At 39.2% G+C, this 16,297-nt stretch overlaps 1 protein-coding gene across 13 annotated transcripts in view; it reads right to left on the bottom strand.

Moving 5' to 3' along the window:
- The window catches only part of LOC116973092 (regulating synaptic membrane exocytosis protein 1-like), a 408,478-nt gene that overhangs the window by 125,824 nt on the left and 266,357 nt on the right, over window positions 1-16,297 (bottom strand). For all 13 annotated transcript variants that reach the window (XM_033020788.1, XM_033020775.1, XM_033020780.1 and 10 more), the window contains 6 exons: window positions 16,044-16,154; window positions 15,091-15,190; window positions 11,477-11,600; window positions 6,716-6,762; window positions 4,101-4,213; window positions 621-751 (listed from right to left, as the gene is read on the bottom strand). In XM_033020788.1, the coding sequence (XP_032876679.1) occupies window positions 621-751; window positions 4,101-4,213; window positions 6,716-6,762; window positions 11,477-11,600; window positions 15,091-15,190; window positions 16,044-16,154 (626 nt within the window). The remainder of the gene's footprint in view (window positions 1-620; window positions 752-4,100; window positions 4,214-6,715; window positions 6,763-11,476; window positions 11,601-15,090; window positions 15,191-16,043; window positions 16,155-16,297) is intronic.

Genomic DNA, 16,297 nt, shown 5'->3' with positions numbered 1-16,297 from the left:
TTTAGAAACTGTGGTGGAAAGAACTGCAGATGCTGGTTTAAATCAAAGATAGACACAAAATGCTGGAGTAACTCAGCGGGACAGACAGCATCTCTGGAGAGAAGGAATAGGTGACATTTCGGGTCGAGACCCTTCTTCAGACTGAAGAAACTGTGGGTCCTGTTCCAATTTCTCTGTTTGCCAATGTCAGATAACATGGCCTAGTAGGAAAAGGAAGAATGATAATTTAGTGGCATAACTATCTGATCATCCCAGTCGTCTTAATCTAATCTGACTCTCAGCAATTTCTGGTAAATGCCCGACTTGGGAACAATGGGATTTACCATCCAATGAGGAACGATATATCCATTTTGATGGTCAAACGTTGTTCTCCATTCTTTTAGTCTAGCAGGGTGGCTAAGCTTTTTAATCATGAAGACTAATGTTTGTAAAGCTGTTCTAAAATAATGGTCAAAATCCGTAATAATTAAGAGGGAAGGACCTTACATAGAGTTGACTACTTATTATCATCCATGTCCCTGTTATTCTAAGGAAATAAAATAAATAAGTGGAGATGTAACAACATTATGCCTACCACACAACAATACAAACAGTTGTTTTAATTGATTCTCAATGTTCACCTTCGATCTGGAAGGAAGTACATTTTTACATAAGGATTCCTGGGCCGACCATCCCCTCGAGAAGGAAGCTCCATGGCTTGTAACACATTCACTATCAACTGGTGGCCTACTTTATCATACCAGAGTTTCACCTGTGAAAAGAATATATTTTATGGTCCATGCATCATCATTCAAAAGCTTGTACACAACAAAATGTCAAATTGTCAGTACATGCTGTTTTAATAACGGATATACAGGCATTATATTGACATTCTTTTGAACTTTATTCTGTGCACGTTATTTCTTTAACTGTGCAACTGCAGGTTTTCCAAGACGAAAAGAGACCAAGATCCATTTACTTACATAAAAGTGTTAATTCCCAAATCTAAAAATCTTCTAATCCCGAGATTTGAAAATATGTAAATTACCTGATATCAGCCTTGGCAGCTTCATTAATTAATGATGATAAACCACCAAATGGCTCCATATTGATAATAAACAGCGAGGCACTTGCCTGTCAATGCTTCAGTTAGTTCCAGTGTAAATAAGCACATAAACATTAAGATAGGAGATGCTGTGCCCCATGAGGGTCACTGTTCTTTCTCCAGTTCTCTTCCTCTCAGAGATGTTGGCTCTTTCTGAGATGTTGGCCTTTTTCATCTATAATCTCGATTGGTTAATGTTGGTAGGTTGTCAAATTTGCCCTCTAACCCATTGAGAGACTTCTTTATTTGGTTACCTTTCTCATAGACTGCCGCAAGCAGGGCTGGAAGGCAAGGTGTATGCCCATCGAGGTTGGCTGCAGAAGTTTTGCAGGGCAATCGCTCTACAAAGCCTTGAGTGCACTGGGCATAAACGGAATGGCGAGGAGAAAGGCCATCAAGAACACCACAGAGGCAGCGGAGAAGGCCTCGAGATGGCTCTGGATCAGGAGAGGAGGTCCATGGGGAGGAGCGAATGCCACCTGAACACAAGTCGTGGGTCGCCTGGGTGAGGGTGTCTAATGTTGAAAGACCCGAAACACCCAATGACCCCAGGTTACATCACTGATGATGTGTTCAAGAGCATCTATCGATGTATTTGTATCAATCTCAGAATGTTTCCAGTTGCAAAGAAAGTTTCTTCAACCTAATTTATTAATTGTTCCTTTTGCCACAGATGCTGTCTAATCTGCTGAGTGTTTCCAGCAATTTTAAATTTTTATTTCAAAATTCCAGCATCTGCGCCTTTTTCACTCAGACCATAGAGATACTTTCTAACTTAGGTCAGAAGACAAAAACCTAGAGCAGGAAGTGCTGCTAAACATTTGACTTCATAATCGAGGGGTAAAGGAATTAATTATGAAATCTTGGCTGCAAACGCAAACCAACCAGAATTCAGGTTAGCGAGCTTTGTGGTAATGTTGAATTAGTAGAAACAAGGAACTGCAGATGCCGGTTTACAAAAAAGAACACAAAGTGCTGGAGTAACTCAGCGGGTTGGGCAGCATTCCTAGAGAACATGGCTGGTGACATTTTGGGTAGGGACCTTTTAGTGGCAGATTAAAAGCTATGTACCTATACATTGAAAACACCTATCATCTTGACAAAAACTACAAACATTCAATACTGAACATCAGATAAACGAGGGAACAGTTGGTCCATTCATTGGAATGGAAAGAAACTGCAGCAATTACATATTAACTAATTTACATTGTTTTGAATTAATTTGAATATTCTTGAATGATTTAATTGCTTAACAATACTGTATGCTTACATCTGCAAGAATATGTCATTGTTTACATGCCGTTCCGTTTTTGATTGGTGATATTTTAACGCAGATCGAGTGTGTGACTTGATCCGTTTTCAGAATTCTTTTCAGCTGCTTTAAGGATTGACTCTGGGCCTCATGTAAAGATTTTTCAAAATATGTGTATGTGCGTGTGTGTGCACGTGCAGTGCACGATACGTTTCCATCTGGGCTCTCTTAGTTTTGCTACTTTGTCAGTGATTTTTCTGTTCAAACTCTGCTAGTATTTCTGAAGAAGAAGACGACGAAAGCAAACACGAAATACTTGAGCGTAAGAAGATAGCCATGACAGCAAAAATAAAGTATGAATAATGAAATTATGAAATAAAGTTATGAAAAATAAAAATGTTCTATTAATAATAAAAAGGAAATGTTGGAGAAAACAGCTATCAAAGGATCAACAAGCTGGACAGTAGATGTCTAGCTTACTACATTGTTTTCATGGAAACAAAGATATTTTTCTTCTCCATTTATTTTTGGCTCATTAATGCAAGATTCAGCAGAGGTTCTCCTATTACTGTGCATTTTACATATTGAGTGAAAAACACACACTGCATACCCTGTGAAAATGTTTTTCGATGTTCATCCTTCGCTACTTCTGGCGAGGAGGTGAAATAATCTATTCAGCATAGTTTCCACGACTTAAGGTGCAGTTTTGCCACATAACCAGAATCTTTGAAATAGCAGGGGAGTCTGATTTAAACATGTAACTGCAGATGCTGGTTTTCAAAAAGACACAAAGTGCTGGAGTAATTCAGCGGGCCAGGCCTTTGCTTGCAAGAGTGGGAAGATTTGTTTTGAATGTGTTTTTCTGAGGTTTAAGATTAGAATCCTTGGCACAAGCATTGAACGCCTGTCCAGATGCAGAGATGTTGGGCAAGTGGGGCATCCTTTGGGTTTACATCTGTAATCACTCTGTATTTTTCATTTGTATCTGGCCAAGATGATGAAAACATTTGCAGGATCTGAATCATTCAATATCATCAAACAAAACATGGAAAATCAACGTGCAGTAACAACTTCCCAACTAATATCTTATGTATCTATTGATTCTGTAACCCTGTTAGGTTATTCATTTGCTTTTCAATCAACAAATTGTTTTCTTGAGGTTTTCTTGATGATACCTCTTCTTCAACCTTTTCCCTTCTTGCTCTTCATTCCATGACAGACCTCAGCTGTGTATAAGATTAGCCTTTTCTTTGATACTTAAATTATACCAGATTATCCAAATAATGGGTAATTTCAATGCACTGAGGAAGTTCAATGTTGCATTAAACTTGGACGTGGATTAGTAGTCCCCCACAATTATTTCTAATGACTCTGACAAAAGTTGCCTATATAGGCTTCCCTAGGATTTAACCACCATGCTCATCACTTGTTTTGGATAAGTGTATCAATAAATAACAACATGTTGATAAATGAGATTAACATATATTAACAAAATACTGAAACAAAAAGAAAATGACCAATCACTGGATAGATTTTTCTTAATGTTTAGACATTAAGTGCAAACAAAAATCACAATTAAAAAAACTACAAGTCCCTAATGGCGGCCAGTTGAATGTTCCGCCCAAGTGATCGCATCCCAACGCTGAAGCCTTGTTCAATTGTCAAGACTGTTAACTCAGTTACATAATGCATTGATATCAATGAAAAAGATAAAGGTTTTTCTCAACATGTATGTTTAGTTTTGTGTGTTATTGGTTTACTCACTGAGAGCTGTCCAGGTAAGATCTGAGGGGCATCTTTCAAAGCTCCTGGGCTGGTTGGAGAAATGACTGAAATACAGGGCCGTTCCATCTTCTGCGACTCAAAGGAACTCGAACCTGAAAGCATTTAATCACAGTACTTCTATTTATGCAGATGCTTGGCATACATTAAGTGTTGAAATACCAATGCAGAGACAAATGTATAATATTCCCTGAGTTATAAAGCACAGAAACGGGCCCTTCTCCCACTGAATCCCTACTGACCTTCAAATATTCATTTACCAAAAAGCCACTTTTTATTCTCCCCATATTCTCCTCAATTCCTCCCACATCCTCAGATTCTACCATTCACCTACACACCAAGGGCAATTTAATGACTTTACATCCTATCAATGTGGGATGTGAGGAGAAACCAGAGCACACTGAGGAACCACAGCACACAGCCATAGGGAGCATGTGCAAACTCCACAGAGACAGCATTTGAGGTCAGGATTGAACGTGGGTCTCTGGCTCTGTTAAGGAACATTACTACTCGCCTCCACTGCGCCACAGTGGCATTATATGAACGTATTTGTGGTTGCATCCAGTCATACAAAATCATGTTAACTGAATCTTAAGAAATAAAATAATGTCTTTATTCAATGTCAATTGAATACTTGGAAGCAATATTTTTCAGTACGTTGGTCAACAAATAATTCACGGATTCTTGATGAGTTTGTGGGTTAGACACATATCTACTGTTCAAACCTAAAATTAAATTAAGCCGTGTGGAATAGCAATTCAGAATCTTGTGCATAATGAACTTGGGCAGTCACAACATTATTAATGGGTATAAGACCACAGCAGAAATCACCCAACAACTTCAGACACAGGGGGCTAAAGAAATTTGCAAAAATTAAGGATGTAATTAAAGCGATAGATAAAGGAGATCCAGCAGATGCTGTGGATTTGGAATTCCAAAAGAGATGCAAGAAGGTTACTGTCAAGTGCATACTGGTTTACGGTTGGATAAAGGAATGGCTAACTAACAGAAAACAGTGAGTAGGATGCCATGAGTATTGTGGGAATTGAAACTCTGCTGAGCTAAATTAAACATACCTGGCGAGTAGGGGAAAGTTCCTGCTCGCTGCACAAAGCTGCAGTGTCGTCAGTCTGAATGTTTTGTACAGCTTGTACTAGACGATAAGGCTTTGTGTTGCAGGGAAAAAGGTTAGAATGATGAATTGCGCAGACCAGTGCAGCTAAGTCATAAAGAAGTATGGTAAAAGAGGGCTGCTTGCTTAAGGGTAGCTGATCAGTCTGCAGCTTGACTTGCTCTCCTTGTTAACAAGTTTCTGAATAAAGCAGTTAACTCATTCAAGTCTTGGTAAATTATTCCGGCAGGATCCTTGCTGGGGATTGTCAATGATTTGGATGAAAGGAGCAAGTGTACTGTAGCCAAATTTGCCGATGAAACAAAGAGTTAGGAGGTTTTGAGAAGGACAGAAAGGCCTGAGAATGGTATATAGTTAGGTTAAGTACATGAAAACAAGGTTGATAGGTGGAGTGTCATGTGGGGAAATGTGAGATTATCCACATGAAAAAAAAATGAAAAAGTAAATTATGATTTAAACAGAGCAAGGTCATTAAACATTACAGTACAATGGGATCTCACACACAATGTTGGCATACAAGTATGTAGGATTACAAGTGCAACGTTGGCCTTTATTGCATATGGTAGGGAATTTCAATTTAAGGAAGTTTTGATTCAACTTTACAGGGCGCTTGTGAGAAGGCATCTGGAGTATTGCAAACGGTTTTTGTCTCCAAATTTCAGGAAGAATGTGTTTACCTTGCCTGGAGTGCAGGAAAAGTTCACTAGATTGATTCATGGAATAAAGGGATCAATGTATAAAAAAGATTGGGCCCATACCTACTGGAATTTAGAAGAATAAGAATAAATTATCAAAATATTTAAGATTCTTCGGGGAAATTAGAGGGTGGATGTGAATGTTTCCCCAGTGGGATACCTAGAACTAGGTATATGGTTTCAGAGAAGGGGACTGCTGATTTCAGACATGGGTGACAAATAATTTATTCTTCTAGAAGACTGGGAAACTTTAGAATTCTCCACACCAGCGAGCGGTGAGGTGGAGTCACTGGATATATTCAAGGTGGAGATTGGTAGATACTTGAACCACATGTGAGTAGAGTGGTCTGGGGACAGGAACAGGAAAGCGGGGTTGAAGCCAAAATTGGATAAGCTAAGATTTGATTGAACAGAGAAGCAGGGCCAAGGTCCAAATGGCTTAATCCTGCTCTTGAGTCTTACCTTTCATATGGACTTTGTGCCTTCCCTCACAGTGGGAACCATTGTGGGGGGATGTTTTTATGTTTGGTGTTAAATTCTTCTTTAATGTTGTGTCTTATTTTTATTGGTGTGCTGCAAATGGCAACTCAAATTTCACTACACCAATGGGTGTACGTAACAATAAATGTCCTTTGTCCTTTATCCTTTATATCAGCCCAGGTTTAATGGGCAGCACAGATAATGACTCCCTTTAATTCAGAATAAAACATTGAATGGTGCAGAAAATCAGTTCCAAAAGCTAAATCCCCCTCCTTTTTGAAAATACTTACTGGACTCCAAAGGGGGGTGGGAGCTCTCCGGAATTCTAGGTATGTCACTGTAGACAGAAACGGAACAATTTGTATTGTGATATTTTTGGCAAAAATAACCATCACATTCAATCACCAACTAATTAATGTGAACACAATTGATCGCAAACAAGTTTATTCTATTTTTAAATATATATTTTCTAATATATTTCATTAGGACTTAGAAAATGAAAAGGATTTCAATGCAATCACAGTTCAGACTATCCAAGAATCTACCCAATATTTGCATGATTGACAGAAACTTCAGTAAACTTCTCCAGAAAATATTTAGTTCAATGCGGCTGCTTATAGCATTTTTATGACATCCAAAGGGAAAGAAATTCCTGTTAAAAGTTAGAAAATGAGATTCAGCATGGTGAAGACAGTATTTGATATTCTTGCCTTTAGTGGTTGGAGTACCAAGTACAATTGTTAGGATGTCATCTTATAACTGTACCAGACGTTGGTGAGATAACACTTGGACTATTGTAATCACTATCTGCTATTAAGCTGGAGAAGATGCAGAAATGTTACACGAGGATGTTACCAAAACTGGAGGGCTTGAATTATGAGGAGAGACTGGAAAGGTTGGGGTTTTATATTACACAAGGGCATAGGAAGCCGAGACATCACCTTATAGAGGTATATAAAATCATGAGGGACATAAATAAGGTGAATTGTTACAGTCTTTTTCCCCAGATTAAGGAAGTGCAATACTAGTGGGCATGGAGTTAAAATGAGAGCGGGAGATTTAAAGAGGATCCGAGGGGCAACTTTCTCACACAGGATGGTGAGTAAGTAGAACACCCTGTTGAGTCAGACACAATTACAACAACATTTGTAAATTTGACATTTAAAAGACGCTGCAAAAGGTACATGGACAGTAAATGTTTAGAGGGATGTGGGTCAAATGCAGGTAAATGGAACTAGCTTAGATAGGTTTTTGGTTGGCACCGACAAGTTGGGCTGAAGGGCCTGCTTCTATGCTGTATGACTCCAAATGCTGCATGACCCGCTGAGTATTTCCAATATTTAAGGTTCCTTGTATCTATGATTTATTTTTGCTTTTTCCATGGTATTTGTTAAAATAAGACTCTCAGTTAAATTTAGTCCTTACATAAGATTTATATACATATTATATCACGATCCCACTATGATGCCAGTCTGCAATTGTGATCGTGACAACAAGCTGCAAGCAGAGTAGGCTTAAGATAGAAAGGTTTAGGAGAAGATTTGGCTGGGCTCAGAATGTAGAAAGATTGTTTAAAACTAGTTTTCTACATCAAATAAGGTGATTTATGGAGAAGCATTATGTATACACAAGGATAACAGAATTTTCTTTTTTGCTCGTGGGTTTCGGAAAAAAAAGTAGGAGGATTACGCTTTAGTTACATAAGGCATTAGTGAGACCACATCTTGAGCACTAAAGTATGTATAGTATTGGACTCCTTACTTAGAAGGGATGTTAATGCATTGGAAGCAGTTTATGAGAACACAAACTGGAATGGGCAGGTTATGATATGAGCAAAGATTAAGCAGCTTTAGCTTGTATCTGCAAACGTACAGAAGAATGAGAAGCGATGTGATTGAAATTTGTAAGGTTCTGAGGGGACTTGTTTAGAGGATGTTTTCTCTTGTGAAAAAAATCTAGAATTAGGGGGTCACTGTCTAAAAATAAGGGGTTGTCGTTTTCGACAAGAGTTAACGTGTAACTTTCTCTCCGAGTCTTTGGAACGCTCTTCTTCACACGACAGTGGAGGCAGAGTCTTCCAATATTTCTAATGAAAGAGGAAGAGAAATACAGTACGTTAAATATAGGAGGGTGGGGGTGTTGAAGGTGACTACCTTGGGAATGTGAAGTTGAGGTTACAATCAGGTCAGCCATGATCTAAAATGGTAGAGCAGGCTTGTGAAGCGGTTCCTAATTCATGTATTGTATGTACATAATTTTGTTCGTGAATGTATGCTTAACAATTCATATTCAGCATAATTTTTCAATGCATTTCTTAAACCACTTTAGAAATGTTTAGAGAAATGCATTTGGGGATACATGCAAGATCATGGGATATAAAATTCAATTGTTCAGTGTCTGTACTTTGGTGTGTGTATTTCACAGGTCCAGTGACCTCGGGTTTAAACCTGACCTCTGGTGCTGTGCGTATGCAGTTTGCATGTTCTCCCTGTGATCTCAGATGTAACCCCTAGATTCTCCACTTTGCTCCCTTATCCCCAAGACGTGGGCATTGTTTGGTTAATCGGCTGCCGTGAATTGCCCTTGGTCTGTAGGCCGGTGACAGAAACTGAGGAACACTGATGGGATTGTAGGCAGAATAGTTTAGAGGAAAGGTTAGTGGGGCATGGGATTAATGGACTGTTCCGTGCTCCAGCATTGACTTGATGGGTCAAAGTTGGCTCTTACGACGTCATAAGGAAACATGGAAATACCTGCACACACACACATGCATCATGTGAAGCATTCAGACGCAGTGTGGTTGCACCTGCTGACATTTTGGCTGCAGCCCAGTGGAAGCAGAAGGAGTTGGCAGATTGTGGTAATGTCTGATGCTGATTTCTAACAAACATAGCCAAAGCAGAACTCAATAATGCAATAAACATAAACGTGGAGCCTTCGAAGTTGGGACAGGGGAATTAATGGCAGTAACATTAAACAGATATTTAATTTTATAGCTGCATTGACATTTAAAGAAACTGAAAGCATACCAAGGGACAAAAGAGAATGGGCAGCTTAAAAACAATCAATGTCACAATAGGAAATGTAACTGGAAGAGCTACTTAATAACACATGATGAGATAGAACTACTGAACACAGATATTGGCCCATTGAGTGAATGCATTTTCTCTATCAGGTTACGTAAGGATGGGACTTGCATTGGTTAAGTCCCCTGGGCATGTAGTCTTGCATCCTCAGACTCTAAAATAAGTTGGCTGCAGAGATACAGAGTACAATGAACATGATCTTCCAGAGTCCCTCTGATTTTAGGCAGTCACTACGATTTTATGAATGGGGGAATATTTTTCAAATATATTTTTCGCATTCTCTCTGGATGTAATGAGCCAGGTGGTTAAAGTAGATATCAGACCAGAGTAGGAATAGGAGTAGTCCAGTCAAATTTCTGTAGGTATTGAAGATAAAATTGCAGCACAGATATAGAGGATTGATTAACAGACATAAAAATCAACTGTTCATTTTCAGGTTTGGAAACTGTAACTAGTGGGTGTCACAGGGATCAGTGTTGTGGCCACAAACTATTTATAATCCATATTAATAACTCAGATGAGGGACTAAGTGTAATTATCCATTTACTTCGTAAACAAAAATGATAAAAAGATGGTTAAAATAAATAAGTTGGAAGGACACAAATGCACATAAATTTGTTTGCATTCTCTATTGGTGCACAGAACTATATTGAAAAAAACACAAGGTGCTGGAGTAATTCAATGGATCAGGCAGCATCTTTGGAGTACATGGAAAGGTAATGTTTTGGGATCCTTTCTCAGACTGATTGTGGTGGGAGCGGGAAGGGGAGAGAAAGCAGGGAGAGAAATGGGGGCTGGACAAAACCTAGCAAGAGGTGGATGCAGGTGAGGAGGGTTTTTGATAGGTAGATGGTTGGGCAAAGGCCAAAGATGAAGATATAAAAAATATTAGATAAGGACAGAAGAGGTGAGAATTGTGAAGCCAGAGGAAAGAATATAGCTGGAAGAAACATAGAAAATAGGTGCAGGAGTAGGCCATTCGGCCCTTCGGCCCTTCGAGCCAACACCACCACTCAATATGTTCATGGCTGATCATCCCAACTCATACCCCGTTCCGGCTTTTTCCCCATATCCCTTGTTATGGGGTCAGAGGGAGGTGGAATGGGAGACATGGGTGTGAATCCAGGTGGGGTACAGGAAAGGGATGGACACACACACCTATCCCTATACCTCCTCCCTCACATCCATCCAGGGGCCCAGCAGTCCTTCCAGATGAGACAGAGGCTTATATGCACCTCCCCTAATCTTATTTACTGTATTCAGAGTTCCTGATGTGGCCTCCTTTACACTAGCAAGACCAAACATAGACTAGGCAACCATTTTGCCGAACACTTGCGTATGGTCCGCCAAGGCCCGCTAGATCTCCTGGTTGCTATTTATTTTGCTTCCCATTCCCAAACTGATCTTTCTGACCTGGGACTCCTCCATAGCCAGAGTGAGGCCACAAGCACACTGCAGAAACAGCATTTCATATTCTGCTTGGGTAACTTACAAACTAATGAACATTGAGTTCTCCAATTTCAGGTAACTAACCTACTTCTCCTCTAACCCCTTCTCCTCGTTCCCACAATCTTCTCTGTGCCCCACCTGGATTTGCACTCATTTCTCCCCTTCCTGCAATCCTTGTCCTCGTCCACCTACATTCCTTCCTCTGGCTTCATAATTCTTCCCTCTTCGATCCTTACCTCACACTTTTTGTCCCTTTATCTCTCGTCTTTGTCCAAACAACTATCTGGATAAATTATGCAGAATTGCCTGACAGGCATTTCAATGCTTTTATGCAATCCTTCCCAATGTTTGCATTGGATAAAAATAAATACCCTGCTATACATTGTCCAGGTAAAATACATATTGGACCATGAGGCCCATGCGGCTCTCATCGAATTTTATTTCCCGACACAAAACTTAAATGTCACTTAACACGTTCCTTCACAAGCAACGCTAAAGACAAAATATAAATCTTACCCTATTGGCCTTGAAACAACTATTTCAACCTGAAGTTCTGATTTAGATTCCAAAATGATATTGTAAACTTCTTCATTTGTAGCTCCCGGTAAAGGTTTCCCATTCCATTCAAGGACCTCGTCACCTCGGAAACAAACGTTTTACAATTATCACACCATTTCAAAATTACAACATACATTTTTTTCCAAAGTAAATATGGATTCTGGCAATTCACATCTTTCAGGTAATACCACGATTTAGGAAACTGAAATATTGAACAGCTTGCAAGTATTGTGATCCTTGATGGATTGATTGAAAGATACAGCATGGATTCAGGCCTTTCAGCTGACCGAGCTCACTCCCATTCACACTAGTTCTATGTTATGCCAGTTTCGCATTCACTCCTTACACATTTAGAGCAATTTACAGAGACCAATTAGCCTGCAAATCCGCACATCTTTGCGATGTGGGGGGAAAATGTGGGGGCAGTCAGAAAGAGAACGTGCATAGTCCACACAGACAGCACCCGAGGTCAGTTTTGAACCTGACACTGTGAGGCAGCAGCTCTACAAGCTGCACCACTGCACTCTAAAACAACACCTGTCTACAGCAAGCACTTTTATTTATTTTTCTTTGAAGTTTCATTTAGGATTTCCATCCCGTGTGGGTGCACAGAAAGATACTGTGGAAATGGAAGTGGTTATTGGTGATTGATGAACGATCTACATTGGGAGAGAATTCTCTTCAGAATACTGAAAGGGGATAAAGGTGGGCAGAAGGGCCAGTTTGAGTGCTGTGTGACTCTATGACTGTACTATTATCTTGACATTGTTCGATTATTGTACTTTAATTTTTTTGCACAACTTCAGATAGTACTGCAATTTTGCAGAGTTCAATTTTGCATTCTTTGTGGTATTGTTGTGTTTATTATTACTGTGTGTACACTGTTTACTCCATGAGTAAGAATTTAGTTTGAATCTGAAGTATTTAATTTTAAGTATCTAATAGCTAGCTGCATTCAACGGTAAGATGGCAGCTATGTGCTTTTCCTAACTTCAGGGCTTTTTGTTTTTTGTAAACGCATGGTCTGTGGTTCTTGACCTCTCAGGTTCACACACAGTAGTTTCTCCCAAAATCACTCCAGTGCCCAGCTCCTGATATACAAGATATGGCTGGTACCTCTACTACTGCCCCAGAATATTGCTAATAAACTCACGTTTACACTTGAGCCTCCAGTTCCATCAAAACCATGATTGCCTCTTGGAGTAAGATTTCACGTGTTAAAGAGTTTGACCTGCATTCCCTCATCACACTAAACTGTCCCTCTTTACTCTATTCGGGAATGCACCAAGATTATATCTACTTGTTAAATCCCTCAGATGCTGCAATTCACAACTGCCTTCTCTAACATTTGATTACAGGGACTGAACTTTGAACTCTGAAATATTTTGCAAAACAAGACTGAATTGTGCTTTTAACTTTACAACAAATTCTAACAAATGGATTGTTTATCACGCTGCAGCACCACTCAGTTTGCTTGTGTCACAGAGATGTTAGAGCCACCTTACTTCCATTTCTGATCACAGCATTTTGTCCTTTGAATTTGTTGCTTGCTCCCCCACAATTAAAATGTGGATTACGGAAATGTCGGAGACCCTATACTTAGAAAGAATTAGACTTGTCTTAATGGACAAACAAGATCTTTTCCATAAAATTTGGGCTCCATTCATTAACTATCTGAAGGGACAGATTGGCACAGCACGAGGACCCAACTGAAACTTGAACTCAGGTCCAGATGAAAAGCTATACTTTATAACCTACGAACCTATCTCCATTGATGTATTACAGGTAACCCATTCCACCTCCCTTGTTTTTCTGTTGTTTTTTATTTTTTTATTTGTAACTTTCCACCCTCTCTTTCTCTCTCTTTCTATAAAAAATAAAAATACTAGAAGCAGAAGTAATTGATAATGGAAAATTTTAATAATGTATGACTGATGTATATGAAAAGTTTTTTTTACTATAATATGTAACTATATTTTATAATATGTCTACTTCTAATAAAAATATTATATAAAAAAAAATTTAAAAAAAAGAATTTGTTGCTTGCTTGTCTTATGTTATTAGACGTACTATACGTGCAAATATTCATGCCTCTCGGGGTTTAACCTACTTCTTAAATTTTCAAATACATCCCTTTTATGGCATCCTTACCATCTTGTTTTGAGCTTCCTTGTTACATTTGTGAATATTATTTTAATTCTTAGGAATGGTTGTCTTTTTGCCAATTTGCCAAGAGATTTCATTTTTTTTTTACATAGCATTGGACTCCCACAGACACCATTCCCATCACGTGCAGCATTTGCGGGGTTCTTCAGATCTGATCTCGAGTTGAGTATCACTGTTACTCATTCACTCACATAGACACAGAGCATCAGCACTTTTATTATGGCATTGAGCCTTCAACAAAACAGCAAGTTGAATACAAAAATGTTAATGGAAATAGGACATGACTGCACTTGAGAAGATGCAAAGGATATTTTCTAAGATGTTGCCAGGGCTGTTGCAGAGAGTTGTGAATCTGTGGAATTCTCTGCCACAGAAAGGAGTGGAGGCCAATTCACTGGATGTATTCAAGAGAGAGTTAGATATAGCTCTTAGGGCTAATGGAATCAAGGGGTATGGGGAGAAAGCAGGAACAGGGCACTGATTTAGTTTAGTTTAGATTAGTTTAGTTTAGAGATATAGTGCGGAAACAGGCCCTTTGTCCCACCGTGTCCACACCGACCAGCGATGCTCCACACATTAACACTATCCTACACACACTACGCATAATTTACATTTATACCAAGCCAATTAACCTACAAACCTGTACGTTTTTGGAGTGTGGGAGGAAACCGAAGATCTCGGAGAAAAACCACACAGGTCATGGGGAGAACGTACAAACTCTGTACAGACAGTACCCGTTGTCGGTATCGAACCCGGGTCTCAGCACTGCAAACGTGGTAAGGCAGCAACTCTACCGCTGTACCACCGTGCCGCCCAATGATCAGCCATGAACATATTGAATGGCGGTGCTGGCTCGAAGGGCCAAATGGCCTACTCCTGCACCTATTTTCTATGTTTCTATTTCAGTAATAATTATAGGCTGGCTTTGTTTTCCTTGGAGCAGAGGAGGCTGAAGGGGGGGAACAAAATTCGGAGTGGCAATAGTTAGATGAGAAATGTATCCCTTTAGCAGAGGTATCTAAAACTAAAGGGTATAGGTTTATGGTAAGGACCAAGAAATGTAGAGGATCTGAGGAAGAACATGTTCACCCAGAGGGTGATAGGAATCTGCAACACACTGCTTAAGGAAGATACTTTCACAACATTTAAGTAGAATCTAGATGAGGATTTCAAATGTCAACATACAGAAGGCTACAGACCAAATGTTGATACATGAGATTTGTAAAGATATGAATTTGATATTCGGCAAGTTCATAGTGGACCGAAGGGCCCATTTCTGTGCTTGATGTCTCCAATCACGGATTTCCAACCATGTGGCACTTAACATCGGAGTAATCTATAACCCTACGTTAATAGTTTCCTTGTTAGCCAACATAAATATACCAGATTATCTGACATTTACTTACCAGCTCTCAAGTGGCCCACAACATCAGCTAAGCTGCCTTTTTTCACTTTGGTGATGAAGGCCCCAAGTCTTCCAGTTTCTGTTAACTTTCCTCCAACCACCTGAATGGTAAAATTGACCAATGAATTCTCACTGATTATTCTCAGCTGATTATTATCTAAATGTGATGAAAGAGAAGCCGCACCTATTTGCGGGAACATTGTCCAGTAATCACATAGATGCGGTAGGGTCATGGACTTTGTAAATTATATCAACGTCATGCTCAGGTCAGTACTCCTAATGACATTAACAATCATAAGAGGTCTCCCTATGGATTAATTTATTTGTACGCCATCTGATGCGGTTTTGAACGGGATACCCTGCTTTGATTTTGTGTCGTTAAATTGGGAAGAAGAAAGAAAATTAGGTAATTTTTCAGGTAGCAATATCCCCATTTTATGAAATTAATGCTAAATTTCTTCTGCATAAAAAAACAACATTCTGTTCCGAAATAAATCTCTTGCCACATTGATTATTGTGAAATAACTTGACAATCCAGATCCGCCTCCGATGAAATAGGTGGTACATTTTGTACGGTTTTAATATCATCTGGTTATGGAAATTATCTAGTACGTCAACTTAACAAATACTAAATCATCCCTGTATGTTTTTTCAGTCCAATTGAATTGAATTATCCACTAAGTGTTCATCTATTTTGTGTATGCCACATTATTTACAAATTCTTTTTAGGTTCAAATAAAAGATGGGGCCCTGAAACTCAGTTGGCCACAAGGCCCTCTCCTGTGGATCATCTAGTAATGAGAAGCAGTTAGTGAGCAAGACGACTCCTTGTTTCACAAGGGACAACAGCAAACAGTTTAATGTAATCCGCACACATCTGGAGGAATATATCTTGCCTAAAGAGTACAGAGATTACGACACAGAATTGATTTATTTTAATTGAAAAGGACTCACTTTTAACCCAAGTAAAGCTCCAGATTCTTTAGGCATACTTGTTCTCTTGTTCAAAATTATACGTCCTATGAGACGATCTCCTTCTTTGGACGGTTGCCACGTAACGGGATGCTGCCGATTATATGACATTGATTGAATTACATAAGCAAATTGGAAACCATAGAATTAAAGACTATTTCTTATACTGTAATTACTCCCAGTTTTATGATTAACTGTATACAGAAATTCCAACCTTTGCTACGGATTAATTTATA

The sequence above is a fragment of the Amblyraja radiata genome, chromosome 5 (assembly GCF_010909765.2).
Source record: "Amblyraja radiata isolate CabotCenter1 chromosome 5, sAmbRad1.1.pri, whole genome shotgun sequence".
NCBI lineage: Eukaryota > Metazoa > Chordata > Chondrichthyes > Rajiformes > Rajidae > Amblyraja > Amblyraja radiata.
This window is presented reverse-complemented; position numbering and strand designations above follow the sequence as displayed.